This window comes from Cryptosporidium parvum, chromosome 3, assembly GCF_000165345.1.
Source record: "Cryptosporidium parvum Iowa II chromosome 3, whole genome shotgun sequence".
NCBI classification, from domain to species: Eukaryota; Apicomplexa; class Conoidasida; order Eucoccidiorida; family Cryptosporidiidae; genus Cryptosporidium; species Cryptosporidium parvum.
The window spans coordinates 1,054,206-1,076,516 of record NC_006982.1 but is presented as its reverse complement, the minus strand read 5'-3'; the positions used below and the strand labels follow the sequence as shown (position 1 = coordinate 1,076,516).

Here is a 22,311-nt window from a genome sequence, read left to right as displayed (position 1 = left end):
TTAGCTAATTAGTTTACGTATTATTATTACCGTATTCTTCCGATCAGAACAAATAATTAAGCAATTCAAGCTATATTTAGTTAGATATTTTTATTATATAATCATAAATTTATTAAAATTTCTGATATTCTCCACTTTTTCCCTAAATCTACTTCTGACACTTCTATTTGAACCAAATATATATTTAAAGACGCTTTCTAATCCATTTGATTAATTTGAGTTTAATTTCAACAACTCTAATATGAATAAAATAAGTACCAGCGATTAAATAGTACTATTCGAGATTAAATACTATTAATTATTTAAAAATTATATTTTCTAGAAATTCTTGTTTGCATTATCTAAACAATATTAATGCTTTAGCGCCTTATGAATCTGACATTTTTCTTCATCTCATTCAAAAAAAAATGCGAATCCGAAATGCATTTATTTCCACTTTAATTCTATTGGTCTCGTTTTTACATTCCAAATACAATTCACCACTAATAATAAATGTATGTTTTTCTAAATCTAAAAAATTAAGAAAAACCAATAACTTTGTACTAAAAGGGAAAATCGGAGATCCTTTTTTTATACAGGTCATAAATGACGAGAAATTTATTAAGCCAGCAAAATCAGATAAACAGTTTAGATATATTAAGTTGAAAAATGAACTTGAAGTCTTTTTAGTTTCTCATAATGATACAAAAGTCTCATCTGCTAATATTGTTGTCAAGGTAGGAAGTTATATGGAGCCTGATTCTTTTCCTGGCTTGGCTCATTATCTGGAACATTTACTATTTATTAATACTGAAAAGTATCCAGAATTTGATGGATTTAATGAATTTGTATTACTACATAATGGTAATTTTGAAACTTATTCATTGCGGTCTAAAGCTAGATACAGGTTTAATATAGACTCTCCTTTTTTTGAAGTCGCACTTTCGATGTTTTCTGAATTTTTTAAATCACCTTTGTTTGATGAGAATTACGCTGAAAAAGAGCTTATGTCAATAGATGACGAGTTTAACCTTTGTAAATATTCCAAATCAACACGTTTTCTCCTAGTAATGGGTGAGCTATCAGATAAAAGGAGTTTTTTTGGTAGATTTTCATACGGTAATATAGAAACTTTAAAAACAATACCAGAATCTCAGGGAATTAACCTTCGAGATGAAGTTATTAAATTTTACCAAAAAGAATATAGTTCTAATAGAATGGTTTTGGCTTTAGCGAGTAATCATACATTGGATGAATTAACCCAATTTGCTTACAAGTACTTTTCTAATATTGAAAATAAAAATTTACCAGTAAATTCAATCAAAACGCCAATTCAAAACGGTAATTTAAACCCATTTAATACAATGATTAACCAACTGGTAGTTATTGAGACCTTGGATGATTCAAGAATTTTGAAATTAATATTCCCAATGAAAGAGTATATGGTTCAACACAATAATAAAGCTAGGACTTTGTATATTGATAAACTTATTAGTTTCGACAGACCTGGGAGCTTGGGCCATCATTTGAAATCAAAAAAATTGATATTAGATGTGTACTTCTCATTAATTGATGATGACTTGGGCTTTACAAATGCAGTTATTGGTTTCGAACTTACAATTGATGGAGAGAAAAATATTGGATATATTTTATTATCATTTTTCTCTGCAATAAAATTTGCATCTAACAATGAATTTTCTAAAGAAATCTATGATGAATGGAGGAAGTTACTTTATATAAGCTTCAAATATGAAGATCCTACATCAACTTTCGATCAGTGTAAAGAAATTGTCACATACTACATTCAATACGAATGCAAGCCTGAAGATGTTCTTTATTCAGACTACTATATGGATGAATTTGATCCGAATATATATAAGGAAATTAATTCTCAATTAACACCAGAAAATCTAATTATAACTTTGGAACGACCTGATATTGAAGATTTAATTAATATGAATCAAAATAATTTCAATAAGTCTTGTAACTCTATTTCTTTCATGGAATTTGAAACTGTTTATTACAATCATCCAAAATATGGAATTGAAGACTTAATTTATTCAAATATTGTATTGGATGATATTCGAATTGAAAAGTTTTCTAAAGCCAAATTCTTTACAAATAAATTAAACTCTTGTCTGTTATTATTACTTTCTAATATCACTCAGAATTTTTCAATTGAAAAATATGGACAATCTCTACCTACTTTAAATCCTTACATACCAAATGATTTTTCTGATAATTTAAACAATGTAAGTGATGAAAAGGTTCCATTAAGACTTTCTGAAGTAATTAAAAAGTATCAAGTTCAATATAAAAATAGTTCTTTCAAAATCAACAATCATGAAATGGGAAAATATAATAATTTTTTTTATTATCCTAATAAGAGTATTGTTTCGCCAAAATCAATAATTCAATTTAGATTCATTTTCCCTTTGGATAAAATAACTGATAATTTTTCAGAATTTTCAACAGATACAGTTACATTTAATTTACTATTTTTAATACTCACAGATATATTTGGACTTGTTTTAAAAAGAAATTTCTCTGGAATTTTATCTGCAACATATTCAATTGAACTGGATGATGTAAGGTTTATAAGTGATTCTAGTAGAACAAACCAATTAATATTAACAACATTTGGATTTTCAGATCACATTGAAGAAATTACTTCTGAATTAAAATCTTTTATTCAAAATTTTTCAACATATATTACAAATAATGACTTTGAATTGCAAAAAGAGAAACTTGCAATCAACTTTAAAGGCTATATTTTAAATCCAACAATTTATTCTGAACTAATTGAAATGAAGAATAAACTATTTTTTAATCAAGACTATTCTCTTGAAACCCGATTATCTCGACTTGAAACTATAAATTTTGAAGAATTTATTAAATTTTCAGAATTTTATTTAAATAATTACAAATTAGAAGGATTTATACTTGGAAATTTAAATCCATTGCAATCTATTAACATAGTTAATACAATTTCGACTACATCTTCATTAGAAAATGGAAATTCAAGTGTAATTTCAAATTATAATTTACTTTCAATTTTATCTACTGGGGTAAATAAATCTGTTAAACTTCTTAGATTACTTTATTCTTCTATTATTGATATTTTTATAAGTATGGATCATGAAGATCAAGATTATCTAAATGTTCAAGAACATTTGAGACCTTCTCCACCTTTACCAATGTCTAACTCAATAAAGAATTTCCAAAAATTGGATCCACTATCTCTTAAAAAAGGTTCCAAAATTTACTCTTATTATGCCTCGAACCAAAGAACTAAGATTGATAATACAGTTTTATTGATAGTGGCAATAGGATACAATCACTTAAAGAATTATATTCTCACAAATATTTTGACTAAAATTATTTCAGATGAATTTTTTATTGAAATGCAAATAGAAAGGCAACTCGGATATGTAGTAGAAGCAAAATATGAAGATATTGTTGATCATGTCTCTGGAATTAATTTTAATATTGCTTCCTATAGCCACAATGTAGAAACATTAACCGAAGGTATACTTGAATTTTGGAGCGATTGGTTTTCTCCAGATTCTAACAAAATTACTGAAGCAATATTTATTAGAGCTAAAGAATCGTTCATTCAAACTTTAGAAACGCCCATTTTAAATATAAAAGACCTATTTTTACAATTTTCACAAGAAATATCAACTAAGACCTATAATTTTAATTTGACAAGCAATCATATTGATTTTGCAGAGAAGCTTACGTATCAATATTTTTTAAATTGGTTTAAAAAGATTTACAAAAATTCTAATTTATTCATGCTTGCAGTTCAATCAACTATTTCCGAAGAAAGTGATATTGTAAATAGCTTATCTAACTATGTTCCACAAGACTTTACAAAAATATCCCCACCTTGCTTGCTTTTCAGTCATGAAAACATCAGGACTTATAACCAGTGGGATGTTTTTAATGCGATCTAAAGTTGATTATTCTATTCTTCAAGTTATATTGTCTTTAATTTAACTTTGTTTATTATTTTTTACCGCTTAACAGTCAAAATCCTTTTCAAAATTTAGCAAAAACTGGATTTTCTTGATATTTTCCATAAATTTTAGCGCATTTTTTTGACATTAGATTTTATTCTTTTTTGAAATAGCTAAAATGTTGAAAGACTATATAATCATCTATTCTTTGATTTTGTTGACTTTATTTTCATATTTTGAATTTAACTCGCCATTGATAGTCGGAGTATGTATTTCATTATTAAAAAGTAAAAATGCTAGCTTTGAAGGTAGATATGTGAATCCCAACTTTATTCGGATCATAGATGACGAGAAATTTATTAAGCCAGCAAAATCAGATAAACAGTTTAGATATATTAAGTTGAAAAATGAACTTGAAGTCTTTTTAGTTTCTCATAATGATACAAAAGTCTCATCTGCTAATATTGCTGTCAAGGTAGGAAGTTATATGGAGCCTGATTCTTTTCCTGGCTTGGCTCATTATCTGGAACATTTACTATTTATTAATACTGAAAAATATCCCGAATTAGATGGGTTTAATAAATTGATTTCATTGCATAACGGTTATACAAATGCCTATACAGAAGATACCAGTACATCATACTTGTTTAGTATTGACTCGTCTTCTTTTGAAGCCGCACTTTCGATGTTTTCTGAATTTTTTAAATCACCTTTGTTTGATGAAAATTACGTCGAAAAAGAGCTTATGTCAATAGAAAACGAATTTAACTTCCGAAAAGATTCACTATTCTTTCGTTTTAATCATGTGACTCACGAGCTATCAGATAAAAGGAGTCTTTTTGGTAGATTTTCATACGGTAATATAGAAACTTTAAAAACAATACCAGAATCTCAGGGAATTAACCTTCGAGATGAAGTTATTAAATTTTATCAAAAAGAATATAGTTCTAATAGAATGGTTTTGGCCTTAGCGAGTAATCATACATTGGATGAATTAACCCAATTTGCTTACAAGTACTTTTCTAATATTGAAAATAAAAATTTACCAGTAAATTCAATCAAAACGCCAATTCAAAACGGTAATTTAAACCCATTTAATACAATGATTAACCAACTGGTAGTTATTGAGACCTTGGATGATTCAAGAATTTTGAAATTAATATTCCCAATGAAAGAGTATATGGTTCAACACAAGAATAAAGTTAGAACTATGTATATTGATAAACTTATTAGTTTCGACAGACCTGGGAGTTTGGGCCATCATTTAAAATCAAAAAAATTGATATTAAATATGGATTTCTCAATAATTGATGATAACTTGGGCTTTACAAATGCAGTTATTGGTTTCGAACTTACAATTGATGGAGAGAAAAATATTGGATATATTTTATTATCATTTTTCTCTGTAATAAAATTTGCATCTAACAATGAATTTTCTAAAGAAATCTATGATGAATGGAAGAATTTAATTGATATAAGCTTCAAATATGAAGATCCTACCTCAACTTCTGATCAAAGTGAAGAAATTGTCACATACTACATTAAACACGAATGCAAGCCTGAAGATGTTCTTTATTCAGACTACTATATGGATGAATTTGATCCGAATATATATAAGGAAATTAATTCTCAATTAACACCAGAAAATCTAATTATAACTTTGGAACGGCCTGATATTGAAGATTTAATTAATATGAATCAAAATAATTTCAATAAGTCTTGTAACTCTATTTCTTTTACGGAATTTGAAACCGTTAATTATAATCATTCAAAATATGGAATTGAAGACTTAATTTATTCAAATATTGTATTGGATGATATTCGAATTGAAAAGTTTTCTAAAGCCAAATTCTTTACAAATACATTAAGCTCTTGTCTGTTATTATTACTTTCTAATATCACTCAGAATTTTTCAATTGAAAAATATGGACAATCTCTACCTACTTTAAATCCTTACATACCAAATGATTTTTCTGATAATTTAAACAATGTAAGTGATGAAAAGGTTCCATTAAGACTTTCTGAAGTAATTAAAAAGTATCAAGTTCAATATAAAAATAGTTCTTTCAAAATCAACAATCATGAAATGGGAAAATATAATAATTTTTTTTATTATCCTAATAAGAGTATTGTTTCGCCAAAATCAATAATTCAATTTAGATTCATTTTCCCTTTGGATAAAATAACTGATAATTTTTCAGAATTTTCAACAGATACAGTTACATTTAATTTACTTTTCATGCTTTTCTTGCATATATTTGGACTTGTTTTAACAAGAAATTTCTTTGAAATTTTATCTGCAACATATTCAATTGAACAGGATGATGTAAGGTTTATAAATGATTCTAGTAGAACAAACCAATTAATATTAACAACATTTGGGTTTTCAGATCACATTGAAGAAATTACTTCTGAATTAAAATCTTTTATTCAAAATTTTTCAACATATATTACAAATAATGACTTTGAATTGCAAAAAGAGAAATTTTTAATTGACTTTAAAGGCCATATTTTAAATCCAACAATTTATTCTGAACTAATTGAAATGAATAATAAACTATTTTTTAATCAAGACTATTCTCTTGAAACCCGATTATCTCGACTTGAAACTATAAATTTTGAAGAATTTATTAAATTTTCAGAATTTTATTTAAATAATTACAAACTGGAAGGATTTATACTTGGAAATTTAAATCCATTGCAATCTATTAACATAGTTAATGCAATTTCGACTACATCTTCATTAGAAAATGGAAATTCAAGTGTAATTTCAAATTATAATTTACTTTCAATTTTATCTACCGGGGTAAATAAATCTGTAAAACTTCTTAGATTACTTTATTCTTCTATTACTGGTATTTTTATAAGTATGGATCACGAAGATCAAGATTATCTAAATGTTCAAGAACATTTGAGACCTTCTCCACCTTTACCAATGTCTAACTCAATAAGGGATTTCCAAAAATTGGATCCACTATCTTTGAAAAAAGGTACTAAAATTTACTCTTATTATCTTTCAAAATCAAAAATCTCAGTTAACAGTGCAATTTTTTTGAGAGTTTCAATAGGGTACGATTATATGAAGAATTATATTCTCACAAATATTTTGATTTCAATCATTTCAGAAGAATTCTTTACGGAAATTCGTACGAAAAAGCAGCTTGGATATGTAGTAAGTGCGAAATACGATATTATTGTTGATCATATATATGGAATCAACTTTAATGTTGTTTCTTCCAATAAAAATATAGAAACATTAGCTAACAATGTGCTTGAATTTTGGGACGATTGGTTTTATCCAGATTCTAACAAAATTACTGAAACACTATTTAATGTAGCTAAAGAATCATTTATTGAAACTTTGAAGGAAAAAATTGTAAATATTAAAGGGTTATTTTCATATTTTTCTCGTGAAATAACAACTAAGACTTATGACTTTGATTGGAAGAAAAATTACATTGAATATGCAGAAAAACTTACATATCAATATTTCCTTGATTGGTTTAAGCAGATTTATGATAATTCTGTTCTTTTCATGTTTGCAATTCAATCACCTATTTCTGAGGAAAAAAGTGTTTTAGATACTTTATCTAACTTTGTTCCTCAAAATTTCACGAAACTCACTCCATCTGATTCTTTGTTCAGTATTGAAAATATTAGAACATATAACCAGTGGAATGTTTTTAATGCAATATAAAGTTTATTGTTCTAATATCCAAGATATATCGTATTTTTTCTTACTTTTTGTTTAGAATTATGATAGCCTAATGCGGAAGCTACTTATTCACTATTTTTATCTGTAATGTAAAAAATAAATTTTTTTTTCTTGTATACTTTCTCTAATACGAATTTATATTAAAACTAACTCAATATTTCAGATCATTAAAGTGTATGAATACATACCCTGAGGTTAGAGTCCATACAACTTTATAGATTTAGAATATGTAGTAAAACAAGATAGTTTTTGAGAATATTTTGTATTTTCGAGAACTTATCTTTTATTTTCCAACTTGTCGCGCGCCTTAATGTTTTAAAGGCGATAATATTACTTGTCATTACTTTTTAATCTCCTAAATAAATAAAATATGGTCTATTCGTTGCGTTTGATTATTGTTCTTCTTCCCCTCTTTTTTATTAGTTATTTTCAACAGACATTAAATGATGAGCTTTATTCCATTTGTTTTACAAATCTAAGTTTTGAAGATAATAAAGTATCCGATTCCAATAATGTTGTTTCTGAGAAGGAAGAAGAAAAGAATGACAATCCTAATTTCAATTACGAAAGTTTGGTTTATACTTCTTCAATGAAGCCAATCAGTGATCAGTCATTCAAATTATTAAAATTAAATAACGACATTGAGGTTATCTTGAATTCAGCTCCAAATGTTGACGAATGCACGGCTTCAATATTGAATAGAGTAGGCTCTATGCATGATCCATCAAATTTACATGGTTTAGGATTTTATTTGATGAATATCATGCTTTCTGCTTCGAACAGTGACGTTGGTTCTGGACTTTACGACTTTTGTATTGATAATTCTTTGTCACTATCTTATCAAATCTACTCAACATATTCATTATTCCACGTTACAACACCTATGGTTTTACTTGAAAATGTTTTGAAGCTTGTTTCTGAAATGTTAAAAAGTCCAGTTTTTACTGATGAAGTCATGGAAAAGGCCCTCAATATATTGGAAAATAAAACAACTTTAGATAATCACTCTTATAATATCTTTTCAACTAACTTAGTTCTTTCTGATCCAAAGAGTATTTTTACCAGAGATAGGTTTGGAAGTAGGGATACTCTAAAGACAATTCCTCAGTCAAAAAAAATTGACGTTAAACAAAGCTTGATAAAGTTTTTTAATGAGCAGTATAGTTCAAACAGATTAATGTTGAGTTTGAAGTGCAACCTTCCAATACAAGTTATGCAAGATTTAGTTGCAAAATACTTTAATGGAATCATAAACAAAAATCTGCCAATAAATACACAATACAAATCAATAAACAATCTTATAATTAATCCACTTTCTTATTCTGTTGGTAAAATAATGTATAGGATTGATGAATCAAATCAAACTCTTATGCTGCTTTTCCCTTTGAAGAACTACCTACAGCCATATATGAAATCAGGTCCTATATTTTTCATTAATAATTATATCTGCGCAAATAAAGAAGGAACTTTAATGAGATTTTTAAAACAAAAAAATTATATTAAAAACATGAATTGTCATGTTTCGAATGATATGTCTGGCTTTTCAAATATTCAATTCAGTTTTAACCTAACTAACAATGGACTTTTTAACGTTCAAAACATTATTAGAGCATTCTTCCTATCAATAAACAAGATTAAAGATTTGAAATTGGATATAAATATTTACAACAAAACTAACCAAAATATTCTTAAAGAAATTAAATCTTCAAACAAATATTTTGCGAATTTGAACTCCCTTTCAATTTTAAATAACTACTTTAAATTTAATAGCTCATCATTTAAGTCTATTATTCTTGGGGTTAATGAATTTTCCAACTTCGACCTTAACCTACATAGACAAATCTTAATGGAAATTAATCCACAAAATATGATTATCATCTTCAACTTGAAGGGTGACAAGGAAACAATCGAAGATACTGGTGAATTAACCTTATTTGATCAAAGTATTTTAAATAAGGATTGCACCAAGTATGAAGAATTCCTAAGTCAAAATAAAAAATTTAGATATGTTGTTTTAACAAATGTTTTATCTAAAGAATTTAAAGAAGTTATAAAAACAAACAATAAATTTAGATTCATTTTGGAAGAACAAAACTTTTGTCTGAAAAAATACATTTCACATTTCCCAGAATCTTTAACTCAAGAATTAAAGATATACGATAAAGATAAAGATCCAAAAACAAGAGACAATCTTGAGAAATACAATATTGTTGAGAGGCTTGCTGTTCCAAAGAAACTTCGTGATCTTCTATCTTCAGACTCTTCACAAAGAGCAACAAATTTTCCGCAATTTCAAGATTTTTATTATTTCATTCCGCATATAGTACCAACCCACAAGATTTATTTAGCAATAAACTTCTTTTTTCCCTTCGAAAACAAGAAAATGGCATCTATTCGATCAACCCGTATTGCTACCATATTACTTTTTATTAAAGAGATTTTGCTTTCTTTTTCCGAAAATATTTCTTCACATCTTGCAAATCATAGCATTGATTTTATTCCAAAAATCTATTTACCATATGATTCAATAGTTAATGCATTTGGATTATCATTATCACTTGGAAGCGTGCCAAATGCATTTTCTCAATTTTTATCAAATCTCTCAATTAATTTGAATTCCTATATTGATTTGGATGAAAAAATATTTCATGATTTTGTTTCTTATTTAAGGAAAGTCCAGGTAGAAAAGTCCAAGAGTCCTAATTTTATTGAGAAGGTAAATCAAATCAATCTTAATCATTTAATTTCAACTGAAACAGTGTTAAATGAATTACAAACTCTAAAAGTTGAGGAAGTTAGAGAAGTTTTCCAAACAATAATTAGACAGAGCCAAATTTCTGGAGTTATTTATGGAAACCTAACTCCATTAGACGCGGAGAAGTATCTGAGTCGATTATTTTCAAATTTAATTGGTGAAACCCCAAAGAAAAAAACTTTAATTTTTAAATCTGGAAGAAAGTCGGGAGTATCAATGAGATTAAGATACTCGCGTATGATAACTAAAATCGGGTCGAGACGAGCTAAAACCAGAAAGATTGCGTTGAGTAAGAGAAAGAAAAGTTTGACCAAAAATAATGATCAAAGAACAAAGATTTCCAATACAACAAAAATTATTAATAGAATAAAAACTACCAATAAAACAAAAACTACCAATAAAACAAAAATTATTAAAAGTGAAATGCTTTCTAAATCAAAACTTTATAAGCTTTACTCTTCAGCTGTTTCTAAATCAAATTCAGAGGAATGTAAGAATTTGCAGATTTTAGATATGTCATCAATTAGACCTATTTCGAAGTTTTTCTTATACGAAAACACAAATGATAAAGTAAATGTTTCAATTTTATGGATATATATTGATAAAGCCTCTCCAGAATCATTTATATTTACTCAATACCTTAAACTTATTATAGAAAATAGACTGAATTACCTTCAAAAAAATAATAATAATATAAATACTTATATAAAAAATTATCATATATCTTCAAGCTCATATTTAATCTCAATAGAGGGCTCATCAAGCAAAGAAGACTCAAATGCAATAAACGAACTATTATTAAGTTATCTAGATACATTCATTTCTTCAGGCTCTTCAATTTTTAATCTAGACCTGTTCAATTCAATAAAAGAATCTCTTTTGAAAAAGTACAAGAAGGAAGGGCATTATTTGGATTCCTTAGTCGTAAATATATTTGAAGAAATCATCAACAAAAGATTCGATTTCACTAGGTTCAGATCAGTTGTGAATCTCCTAGATCGACTAACTTTTGAGAATTTTACTTCAAACCTTGAAAAAGTACGCAAGTCAGCATTTTATATATTATATTCAATGTCTTATAAATCGCAACCAATAGTTCCAAATGGTTTTACGCACTTACGTGATCCAACCGATATTTTCAAACTTCATGGAATTAAAACATTCAAACCGGCATATTCCAGAGTTGACAAACAACTTAACAATCTCCCTTAAAAACACAATGTCTTTTTTATTAATTCACTGCGTTTCATTAAGGAATAGTAATTGTTTGTAAAATGAGTTTTATTATCATGTTTGACTTAATAAATTCATTTCTCCTGAATTGTTTAACATGAATTCAATTGAATGAACAGCTACATCTCTGTCAGCAAATAAAGCCAGTGTGTCAATAGTATGTACTTAATGTGCACTGATAAGAGCATAAATTTTTTTTTAGCATTAGCTGGATGTGAAAATCCGCATTAGCTATTACGTTTGTTTATATAACTTGTATTTTATTGAATGCCACTTTGAATTAAACTATTTAATCTAAATTCTTTTTTTATACATTCAATTAACTTTGCTATTGTATGCAATGGTGCATGTGGCGCCAATGCTTAATAAATTATGAATATTGAAAATTGATAACCTTGAAACATTATATTTCTGAAATAATTCTTAAAATTTGATTTCCCTATTAGTAATAAATTGAGCTAATTGATTTGACAGATATGTTCGTGTTTATAGTTTTAATTTGAGAAAAAGAAATGGCAATTGAAGAAAATAGCTCCAAATATTTAGAAATAGTTGAAGACTCTGAATTTATTAAACCAAAAGAATCTAGTTTTAAATGCAAATTTGAAAGGCTGAAAACTGGTCTTGAAGTATTTCTTATTTCAAGTGAAAAATTAACAAGTACCTCAGTCAACCTTGTTGTGAAAGTTGGTTCAGCTAATGAAGGATCTGAAATCGATGGATTAGCTCATTTTTTAGAGCATTCAGTATTTTTGGGAACAGAAAAATTTCCAGGACAAAATGAGTTTGGTAAATTTGTAAGAACTTATGGTGGAGCTACAAATGCATCTACAGACATTTTAATGACTCATTACTCATTTTTTATTCCAAATCAATTCTTGGAACCAGCATTAGAGAGGTTCTGCGAATTTTTCAAATCCCCTTTATTTTCTGAAGAATACCTTCAAAATGAAATAAATATTGTAGAAAATGAATTCCTATCTAAAACAAATAACTTTTATACGTTACTGGAACATGTATTGAAACAGATTGCAGATGAAACCCATATTTACAGTAAGTTTTTCTATGGTAATTCAAAAACTTTGAAGAAAATACCTGAAAAAAACGGAATTTCACTTAGAGAAAGAACTATTCGCTTTTTTGAGGAATACTATGGCTCTAAAAATATGGTATTATTTATTTTGAGTAATATTTCTATTCAAGAATTATCCAAAATCTCATATAAATATTTTTCAAATGTTAGATCTTGTTCAAGACTATCTCCAAAACCAGAATCTTTATCATTGTTCCCAGAGCTTCCATATTTGGGAATTTCAAAGAAATTGGTAAAAATCCACTTAAATATAAATGCGAGTCAGTTAATGCTTATGTTTTCATTGCCTAAAAAAGAGTACGGACTATCAAGGATTTTTTCTCAATATCTATCTTTTTTCCTTTGTCCAAAATCAGGAGAAGGACTACTTAACGATATAATTCAAAAAAATCTTTGCCATAAAATATCATTGAATGAAACTTATTCTCAATTGGGATTTTCTTATATTACATTTTACCTATTTCTTACTAAAGAAGGAGTTTTTAATATTAGAGAAATTATTCTATCTCTATTTTCAGCATTTCAGATTATCAAAAAGACAGAATTGATTGATGAATATATTCAAAGGATTGCGAATAAAGATTATCTTAACTTTCTTAAAATAGAAGACACTCTACCATCGATACAAATATTAGAATTACTTAAGGTATATTATTTAACAAAAGGTACTCCAGAAAAGTTATTTTCTGCTATTTATTCTGCACCTCAATTTTCACAACAAGTTTTTGAAGACTTTATGAGTTATTTGAATGTTGAAAATATGGTAACAATTATTATAGACTCCAATTTTGATCTGGGTACCTTAATTAAACAAGAAATTATCCAAAAATCAAACCACAAGGATTATATAAATAAAAAATATAACTTTAAAGATTACATTTCAACTATTATACTCTCTGGTCGCATTAGAAATATAGAAAACAAATATTTATTGTCAGAGAAATATTTTAATACAAATTATTCTATTTGGGATTTTACAAATAAGTTTCTTCAATCGATTTCGGAAATTAAAATAGAATCTGGGATCGATTTTAGTAATGTTCCTTTACCAATGCAAACAATAAATATGCTTGAATCATCAAAAATAAAAAATAGCCAAATAAAGACTAACCTTAAACCTCCTTTATTGTTTGATATTGCATATGAATTTGAAAAACTCAAACTTTCTAAAGAAAAAGACTTTGTGTTTTCTAGAAATCTAAAGATTTCAAGTATTTGGAGAGGAATGTTTTATATGAATGTTCCAAAGAATATTTTTCCTGATTCATTTTTTATTTTGAGATTGTTGATTCCTCCGTTGTTTGGGAAAAAGTCATTTGATCAGTTTTCTGAAAGTGGCTTTTATATTAAAGATGGGTACCACTCTTGTGTTTTAATACAATTGCTTTCTGAATTAATTAAACTGAAAATAAATTTAAACTTTGAAAGACTATCTAAAGAAGGAATTTCCGCACAAATTTACCCTACATTTCGTAGCCCATTTCCGAATTATGCTATAGGAATAGAATATTATTTGTATGGAAAGTTTGAAAGTCTTTCCAAATTTACAGATGAATTATCTCATACATTGAAGAATATTTTGAAGATAAAAAGTGAAGAGTTTGAATTTATTAAAAAGAATACAATAGGAAAATTGCTTCTTATTGAAAGCCAGCTTTTGTATAAGGATTTGATTGGAGAAGCTGAACATGAAGTTTTAAATATGGGATTTATAAACACAAAAAAGTTTATTAATTTAGTTAATAAGGTTAAAATTACTGAGTTCATTAAATTTTCAGATTTGTTTAGAAGAATTTGTATTTTTGAAGGAATCTTTGTCGGAGATACTCCTGCAAATATCCTTAAAGCAGTATTAGATGGTTTTATTTTGAATTTAAAGAATTTCAAGTTTTCTGAAATTGACAAACCTCTGTTTTATGTCAAAGATAATCCGAATAATGATAATTATCTTAAGCCATATTATCACAAAATTTTCTTTACACAAAATGAAAACTCTAATATATATAAAAGAAAGAAAACCCAATGTAATGGTTTTGATATGATTGACTTATTTTCAATACCTCCAAATAAAAATAAGATTTATTATTTGACAAAAAGCATAAAGAGCAAACATAATTTGATCAGACTTTCTGTTTTCTTTAAAAGAGAAAGTCCAATAACATTTTTCAAACTTCAAATTATCAATCAAGTATTTTTTGACATACTTTTTGAAAATGTAAGACAAAAAAAACAAATTGCTTATGAATTTAACTCTGAAGTTTGTGAAGTATCTGAAAAGACTCTTTCTTACTCATTTGTCATTCAAACAGATAATCATACTATTACGAGTACTATCTACACGTTGCTAGAATGTTTAAAAGAATTGTCGCCAACTATTCTAAGTGAGGAGCTTTTTAGAGTTGCTCTTTTGGAAAAGATAGAGTGTTTAGAACAAATGGACTCGATATTTATGGAAGTGAATTCATTTATTACAAACAGCTTTAATAGATCATTTAACTATAAATTGAGAGAGGAAGTTTTAGCAAGTCTCCGATCTTTAGATTTTATTCAATTCCAGAGCTGGTTTTCTAATTCGCTTAAAAACGTTCCAATATTAATTACCGTTTGTATTTCAGAAAACGCAAGTGCTTCAGATAAAAAAATATGTAAAAAGTTTGTTCCTCCTGGTTTCACCAAAATCAAAAAACCAATGGAGCTTTTTGAAATTTACAAAGTCAAATCATATTATATTCAACATAGGATTTTCAATTAATATGTCTAAGAATTACGTATTTGTATTTATTTGAAGAAATCTTCTGCTTTGATTATATAACACAGATGAATAATATTATTCTAATTTAGTGTAATGTTAATTTTTTCATAATAGAAAAGGATTTATTTATAATTATTTCTTTTAAATTATCTTAATGTTGTTTTAATAGTAAATTATTAAATTAAATTCTAACAAATTGCTATTTTAATTATTTTGATTGTAAATTGATATAATTTATTACAAAAATGCGAGCACAATGTTTGAAATGAGCAAATTTTCTAATTTTACTAAGCTAAGTTAATTTAATATGAAATCAGTAGATAAACTAAAAACAAGGTTTCAAGTATTAAGCATAATACTTTTATTGATCCATGGATTCTGCAACAAAAGTCTAGTGGAGAAACAACAAAAATATGCTACCGAACTAAACTTAATGGAGTTTGGTCAGCAAGAAAGAATGGAGGGAGAAAGAGAGGAATTTATTTCAGAGGAAAGATTAAGTAGCTTATTCAGTATGTTAAAAAGAAAGAGACATAACCCCAATTTAAATGAGCTCATAGTTGGAGATATTAAGATCAGGATTGTTTCAAAAAAAAATATCAATTTTCCTAGAATAGTTTTGGATGTAGAATTTGGTAATCAATTAAACCCTTTATATTATAATTCAATTTCAAGTTCTGATCGTTGTTTGTTAATGCTTGGTTGGCATTTTCGGAGCCATCTTAGACAAATTTTTCAAAGTTACATTTCCAGAGCAAGCTTTATAATGCCAGAGAAACATATTTATTTTGGAGGAACAAAATACTTTTTCAAGTCTGAGAAGTCCAGCTTAAAGGAAATTGAATTGATTCTTAATTATATTACAGCATTCTTCAGTAAACACATCATAAACTCAAGCAATATTGTTGAGAATTATCTTATAGATCTTCAAGAAAATGGAAACAGATATTTTATGCCTGATAACTATATGAGGAATCTTTTTTTGACTGTATTAAATGACAAATTTAAGGGGAATTATTTCCAACCTGAAGGTTTTAGGGATATTTATGGGGATTTGAAAATATGTTCTAATATTAAGAATGCGAGGAGCTTTGCTTATAAATATGGGCACTACTTTAAAAGAAGAATTAAAAAAATGGAGATATTCTTAAATAAAGAAAGAATTAATATGCACAAATTAGAGCGTGTAATCCGGAATTCATTTAGGAAAATACACAATTCAATGATAAGTTTCGACCATTTAAAATTTTTAACAAAAATAAACCCTTTTTCAGAATTGGCAGGAGGAATTCTCCAAATAAACAGCAATAGAGTAAATAACAAAGTTACTCTTATGTTCCCAATGCTAGATCAATTAAGAAAAAGAACTTCTGAAGTTGCTAAATTTTTGGATAAAGTTTTGACTAAAAATACACTGATTGATAGCTTATTTACAAATCAAAAGTGGATTTTAGAGTATAGTTACGAGTTTGAAAGCAATAATGAGAATTTGTACACAAATCTATTACTGAACTTTATCTCTAATAGGCCTTTAAATTCAAGAGAAGAATTACTTAAATTTAACCTTACTAATGTGATTGAGGTCTGGCTTCAAATATTAAATGCTTCCAATTCAAATTCAAGAAACTCAAGGAACAATAACATATTGAGTTCAGAAGAATTTGACTCACAATTTGAAAGCATTTTGATCAAAAGTTTAGGTATTGACAATATGGTTATAATAATATACAGCAATGAGCCTATATCTATTAAAGGTGTAGACATATTGAATTTAAATGCTAAGATGAATGAGGATAGATACTGGCATTTTATTCGAAAATTATACTCGATTTCATATCTAATACGTAGAGACTTGCTGCCTAAGCTCGGAATTAAATACTTGGTGGAAAAGGAGGACTATTATTTCAGTACCAAATACGTGTATAACAGTATTCCATCTTCACTAACTAGGTATCTTCAATGGAAGTACTGCAGAACTAACTAGCTTACGTATTAATTCAAATGTCATCTGGAAAAATCTAAAATAATCTCAATAGAGAAAATAACCTTTACTTAAATAATAATAAAGATAAAGAGGGATTAATATATCAAAATGTAATATTTAAGAACAAAATTTACATAATTCATAAAACCCATGTATTTAACGTCTATTAGTTGGCGAGCAATTAAGAATAATGGGGTCAAATTAAATAATATTTTGATGGGATATGCAATATTTAACAATGTCTAAATTTTTTGGCGCTAGAAAAAAAACTGGATTTTTGTATAATGAAACTGAAACATTAATAAAAAAAAAAAAAAAAAAATAAACAGACCAACTAATTAAGAAATTTCATTTGATGATCTGTTGATCGTCAATATATAAAGTTGTACGAATAATGTGTGAGTTAGGTTTTCCATTTTTAAATTCTGGTATACGAAGACGTGCTTATGTTTTTTTAACTTAATGTTAATTAATTGCAAACATTTTAAGCTTTTGAAAATGGATGGCCTTTTATGCTTATTATTTGCCGTATTTATATTTACTCATTACTTAAATTTTGCGAGTTGCTTTTTAGATGAGCAAAATTTAGACTCAAATGATACATATGTTGGCATTTCAGAATTTGTTTCAAATGACACATTCAGCTATATAGCTTCATATAGCCCATTTATATTGGACGGATTCAGCGACATGAACTCCTTTTCAAAAATGCGATCAATTTACTACAATGTCAATGATTTCGAGGAAGTTGATGATAAAGACTTTGTTAGAATGGCAAATGAAAATGGTGAGTACAAATTTATTACCTTGGAAAATAAGATAAAAGTATTTCTAGTTTCAAAAAATATACTTTATAAGTCTTCAATTGCAATGTCAATAGGATATGGCGATTTTAATGAGCCGTCCCATATGAAAGGACTATCTATTTTACTGAAGAATATAGTTGTTTCTAAAATAAAATTCAAGACCAACAAAAGAACTAATCCTCTATATTTTAAAAACTTAGAAAATACAGTAGAAGGTAGAGTACATGGCCATGGAACAGAAATCAATATCGAGGTTTTTAATGAGGATTTTGTGGATGTTTTACACACTCTTAGTGAAGTTTTAGCCAGCCCTTTAGAGTTAGATTTCCATACGTTATCATCCTCAAGAAAGGTTACAAGAGAGGAAATTAGGGCTAGATGTATTTCAATGGAAAATTTAAGAAGTGCTTTTGTGGAAAATGATTTCTGCAAAAAATCGGGATATAAGTATTTATATGCATTTACTGATTCTAATGCAAATTCAAAAGATCAATTTAAAAGGGGATATAGAATTGGAGCAAATTCTAAAAAAGTTGATGAATTTTCTGATGAGTATAGTAGTTTGGATAGTATATTGAATGAACATTTTAACAAATATTATTGTAGTAACTTAATGACTTTGGCCATTGTATCAAATGAAAGTATGCTTTATCTATTGACTTTAGTCAAAACATTTTTTGGGAAAATTAGGAGCTCTAATTTTAATGCAAATGATCTTGAAAAAATATATAATTTTAATGAAAATCCGTATTTAAAGCATGTGGGAAATGTAGTTGCAGTAAAACAAAATTCAGTCAACCTTGAGCTAAAGCTGATATTTCCTATACCATATCAGAAAAATTTGTGGAGGTATAAACTTACCGAGTATATCTCATTCTTTTTAGATGATGAATCTGAGGAAGGATTAACTGGGGTTCTAAGATCAAGAGGGTGGATTACTTCATTATCATCTGGTTGTGAAACTAATGAGAGCGGTTACTCAAATTTTGTTGTCCTTATTACTTTACAGAAAGAAGGCGTTCGACATATCATGCAGATTCTTGAGGCATTACTTTCAACTATTAAACTAATTTCAAAGCAAGATTTTTCTGAGGAAACACTTTTTCATATTAGGGAGGAATCTTCTATTGAATTAAAGAATTTATACTTGGATCTTGATACCGATCAAGCAAGTTTCATCTTGAGATCTTACTTAGGGACTGGGTGTTTCCCAAAAGATGTACTGGTTGCTCCTTTTAAAATGGACCAGGTTGAAGGGAGGCATATACGGAAACTATTGAATTTTATCAGAGCGGATAATATGGTTATATCACACCCTGTAAAATCATTGAATAATGGTGCTTCTTATTACTTAAGGTCAAGCGAGTCGTTTAATAACTCGTTTTTATTCAATTTTGAGAAAATGGTTTTTAAGTCGTTTTACAATTTATCTTTATTCTTTTTAAAATGGTTTAAGACTGGTCCAGAGCGAGGTGATTGCAGATTTTATAAGAAACTTCATTATTCTGAAGAGAAGTTGCCTCAATATTTACAAAGGAGACTTTCCAGTATTGATGAAAGAGTTGCTTTAGAAGAATTAAAGATTCAACTTTTTGATCCTTCACTTGAAAGTAATAGCCAAATTTATATCGATGATCAATTGAAAACAATTAATTATCCTATCACTTTAAGGAAAGGAATAGAGGACAAACTACTTAATGAGAACTTTTTTCGCAATTCTAAAACTGAAGCGAATTCTAAAACTTCTCAGCATATTGATGACAAGGAATTACATAGAAATGATTTTAAATTAAATGTTTATCACGATCTAATTGACCTTAAGCAAGGAAACTCTAGCCATGAATCATATAACAATAAACTTTCTATTGATTATGCAGATGAATATGAGAAATTTATGGAAGAAAATAATAAAGGCGAATTAGATTATGAGACAGGCAAAAAAATTGACAGATTGTATCCTGAATTTGATATGGATTCGATATTCTACATGCCCTTACATAACAAGTTACCAACATTATCTGTTACTTTCGATATAACTATCCCTTTTGATGTAAATAACTCTACAGACTTATTACTGCTTAATATGAACAAGCAGAAGCTACTATTGCTTTCGTTCCTTTTTAAATATTCAATGAATTTATCATTGGCTGATTCGAATTCTGATGGAGTAATTAAAGTCGAGAATTACACAGATTTTATGAATATTGATGTTTTGCCTGGAATTCAATTGAGTTGGGATGGTATTACCAAATATTTTGATGACTTCTTTATGGTTTTTGCGCATAATTTAATCAATTACAGAACAATAATAACTAATTGTTATTTTCAAAAATCGATTACTGCACTTAAGAAATTGCTAGAAAGACTGAGCTATGCTAGTAACGAGGATTATTCTCTAATGCTATTAATGCAAATAACGCATCTAGAAAGTGTTAAATCGTGGTCATTAGAAAATGATGCCAAACATTTAACTCTTGAAGATGTTAAACTTTTTGGCAAAATTCTTCTTAAGTATGGCGAAGTTCATGGCGTTGCCATTGGAAACACTACCCCGTCCCAAATTTATGCTCGAATTAATAAATTCATAAAGATGATTAGACCATCAGCTAGCTTGTTAAATTCATTTAAGCAGATAAATTCTGGACAATTTAGTATGGCTTTTGATACTAAAAGTTATGGTTGGATATCTGATAAAGATTTAACAGATGAAATGATTAAGCGGAGCTATATGGGTCCTATGCTAATGAATACTGAAAACAAAGGAAATTTATTTAATAGCAAATTTATTAATATGGAATTACTTCCTTCTATGTATCATAAAAACTACTTTTTTAAGCAAAGAGCTTCAAGCTCTGATCCATTCAATACAGTTCTACTATACATTTACCTTGGGAATGCGGAGAGAAATATGGTCCTTTTGGATCTTTTAGAGCTGGTGGATTTTCACAAAGTCTTGAACTCCTTCATTGCAAACAAAAAATCTCTTCGTTACTCTTCGATTCAAATTGGATCTTTGTTTATTACTCGCGATGTTGCAAGCTTCCAAATTAAGGTAACATTCCTTTCTAATAAGATCATTCCCATGGTAAATGTTATTCTCGAGTTTTTCGATATTTATTTCCTAAATCCAGAAAAAGTTTTTTCTAAAAGAGATTTCTTATCTTTGAAAAGTATGCTGCTTAGTAATCTTCAGAAGGTCTCACTAAAGCCTAGTAAACTCGTTCAAATGCATTACGAAAGGATCATTCGAGGAAATTTAGGTAGCGATTGGCAGATAAAAGAGACAGTTTTACTTCAAAGTTTCTGCTACTTAGGTTTTCTTGAACTTTGGAGCTCATTCAGAACCGCACCTACAATTTTAGTCGTAATTCAATCGAACAGGAACCAAGATGATCAGTCTAATCAGCTATCAGAATTTGTTCCTGAGGGATATACTAGACTCAAGTCTATTTATCAATTCAAAGATTCTTTCAACGTACATTGAAGAAATATAAATTAATATAATGCTTACATTTTCTGCCGTTAATGCGGAAAAGTTCTACTCATATGTTTCAATACATATGATGCAAATTATAGTCTAATATTGTCAATTATTCTGTTAAGTTATTGGAACTGAGCTTTTTATACAATTTTTTTTTCACTCCCCCAATTGGCGGAACTTTGCTAATGTGTGGGCATTCACCGATTTTTTGTAAATAGCATAATTGGTTCAAACGTGCTCCTCCCAATAACTTGCTGGGAATGATAGTATTTTCTCTATGTTTTCGTGAGAAAGACCTTATTTTATAATTAGGTTAATTAGATAATATTTACTCTACATCTATTACTAATTTTCTTAGCATTTTTTTTCTAATTATTGAAGCTTTAATATTTTCCAGCGGTAATTTAGGATTAGAGAGGCACCAAGAAAAATTGTCCTTAAAGAAAATATTATTTTAAAAAAGTAATTAAATATTAGTGAATCTGGTTGAATAAAATTCAGCAGTCTTCTGCAACCACTTTGGGCTCATCCATGCAAACTATTAAGAAAGA

General features: G+C 27.8%; 6 protein-coding genes across 6 annotated transcripts; all 6 read left to right on the top strand.

The window, feature by feature from the left end:
- Positions 1-407: 407 nt before the first annotated feature.
- Positions 408-3,938, top strand: cgd3_4270 (peptidase'insulinase like peptidase'; the record flags this gene model as incomplete). The annotated part of the gene is made up of 1 exon (XM_626970.1): positions 408-3,938. One exon carries the CDS (start codon positions 408-410, stop codon positions 3,936-3,938), a length of 3,531 nt encoding a protein of 1,176 aa, XP_626970.1.
- Positions 3,939-4,119: 181 nt separating this feature from the next.
- On the top strand, positions 4,120-7,638 carry cgd3_4260 (peptidase'insulinase like peptidase'; the record flags this gene model as incomplete). The annotated part of the gene is made up of 1 exon (XM_626969.1): positions 4,120-7,638. The coding sequence occupies one exon, from the start codon at positions 4,120-4,122 to the stop codon at positions 7,636-7,638; it is 3,519 nt and encodes a 1,172-aa protein (XP_626969.1).
- A 388-nt stretch (positions 7,639-8,026) lies between these two features.
- On the top strand, positions 8,027-11,623 carry cgd3_4250 (secreted insulinase like peptidase, signal peptide; the record flags this gene model as incomplete). Its single annotated transcript, XM_626968.1, has 1 exon — positions 8,027-11,623. One exon carries the CDS (start codon positions 8,027-8,029, stop codon positions 11,621-11,623), a length of 3,597 nt encoding a protein of 1,198 aa, XP_626968.1.
- Positions 11,624-12,147: 524 nt separating this feature from the next.
- cgd3_4240 (insulinase like peptidase) lies at positions 12,148-15,489 on the top strand (the record flags this gene model as incomplete). The annotated part of the gene is made up of 1 exon (XM_626967.1): positions 12,148-15,489. A coding segment is annotated over one exon (3,342 nt), but the record flags the coding sequence as incomplete, so codon positions are not given.
- A 307-nt stretch (positions 15,490-15,796) lies between these two features.
- On the top strand, positions 15,797-17,473 carry cgd3_4230 (hypothetical protein, signal peptide; the record flags this gene model as incomplete). The annotated part of the gene is made up of 1 exon (XM_626966.1): positions 15,797-17,473. One exon carries the CDS (start codon positions 15,797-15,799, stop codon positions 17,471-17,473), a length of 1,677 nt encoding a protein of 558 aa, XP_626966.1.
- A 462-nt stretch (positions 17,474-17,935) lies between these two features.
- Positions 17,936-21,763, top strand: cgd3_4220 (secreted insulinase like peptidase, signal peptide; the record flags this gene model as incomplete). The annotated part of the gene is made up of 1 exon (XM_626965.1): positions 17,936-21,763. The coding sequence occupies one exon, from the start codon at positions 17,936-17,938 to the stop codon at positions 21,761-21,763; it is 3,828 nt and encodes a 1,275-aa protein (XP_626965.1).
- Positions 21,764-22,311: the final 548 nt, after the last annotated feature.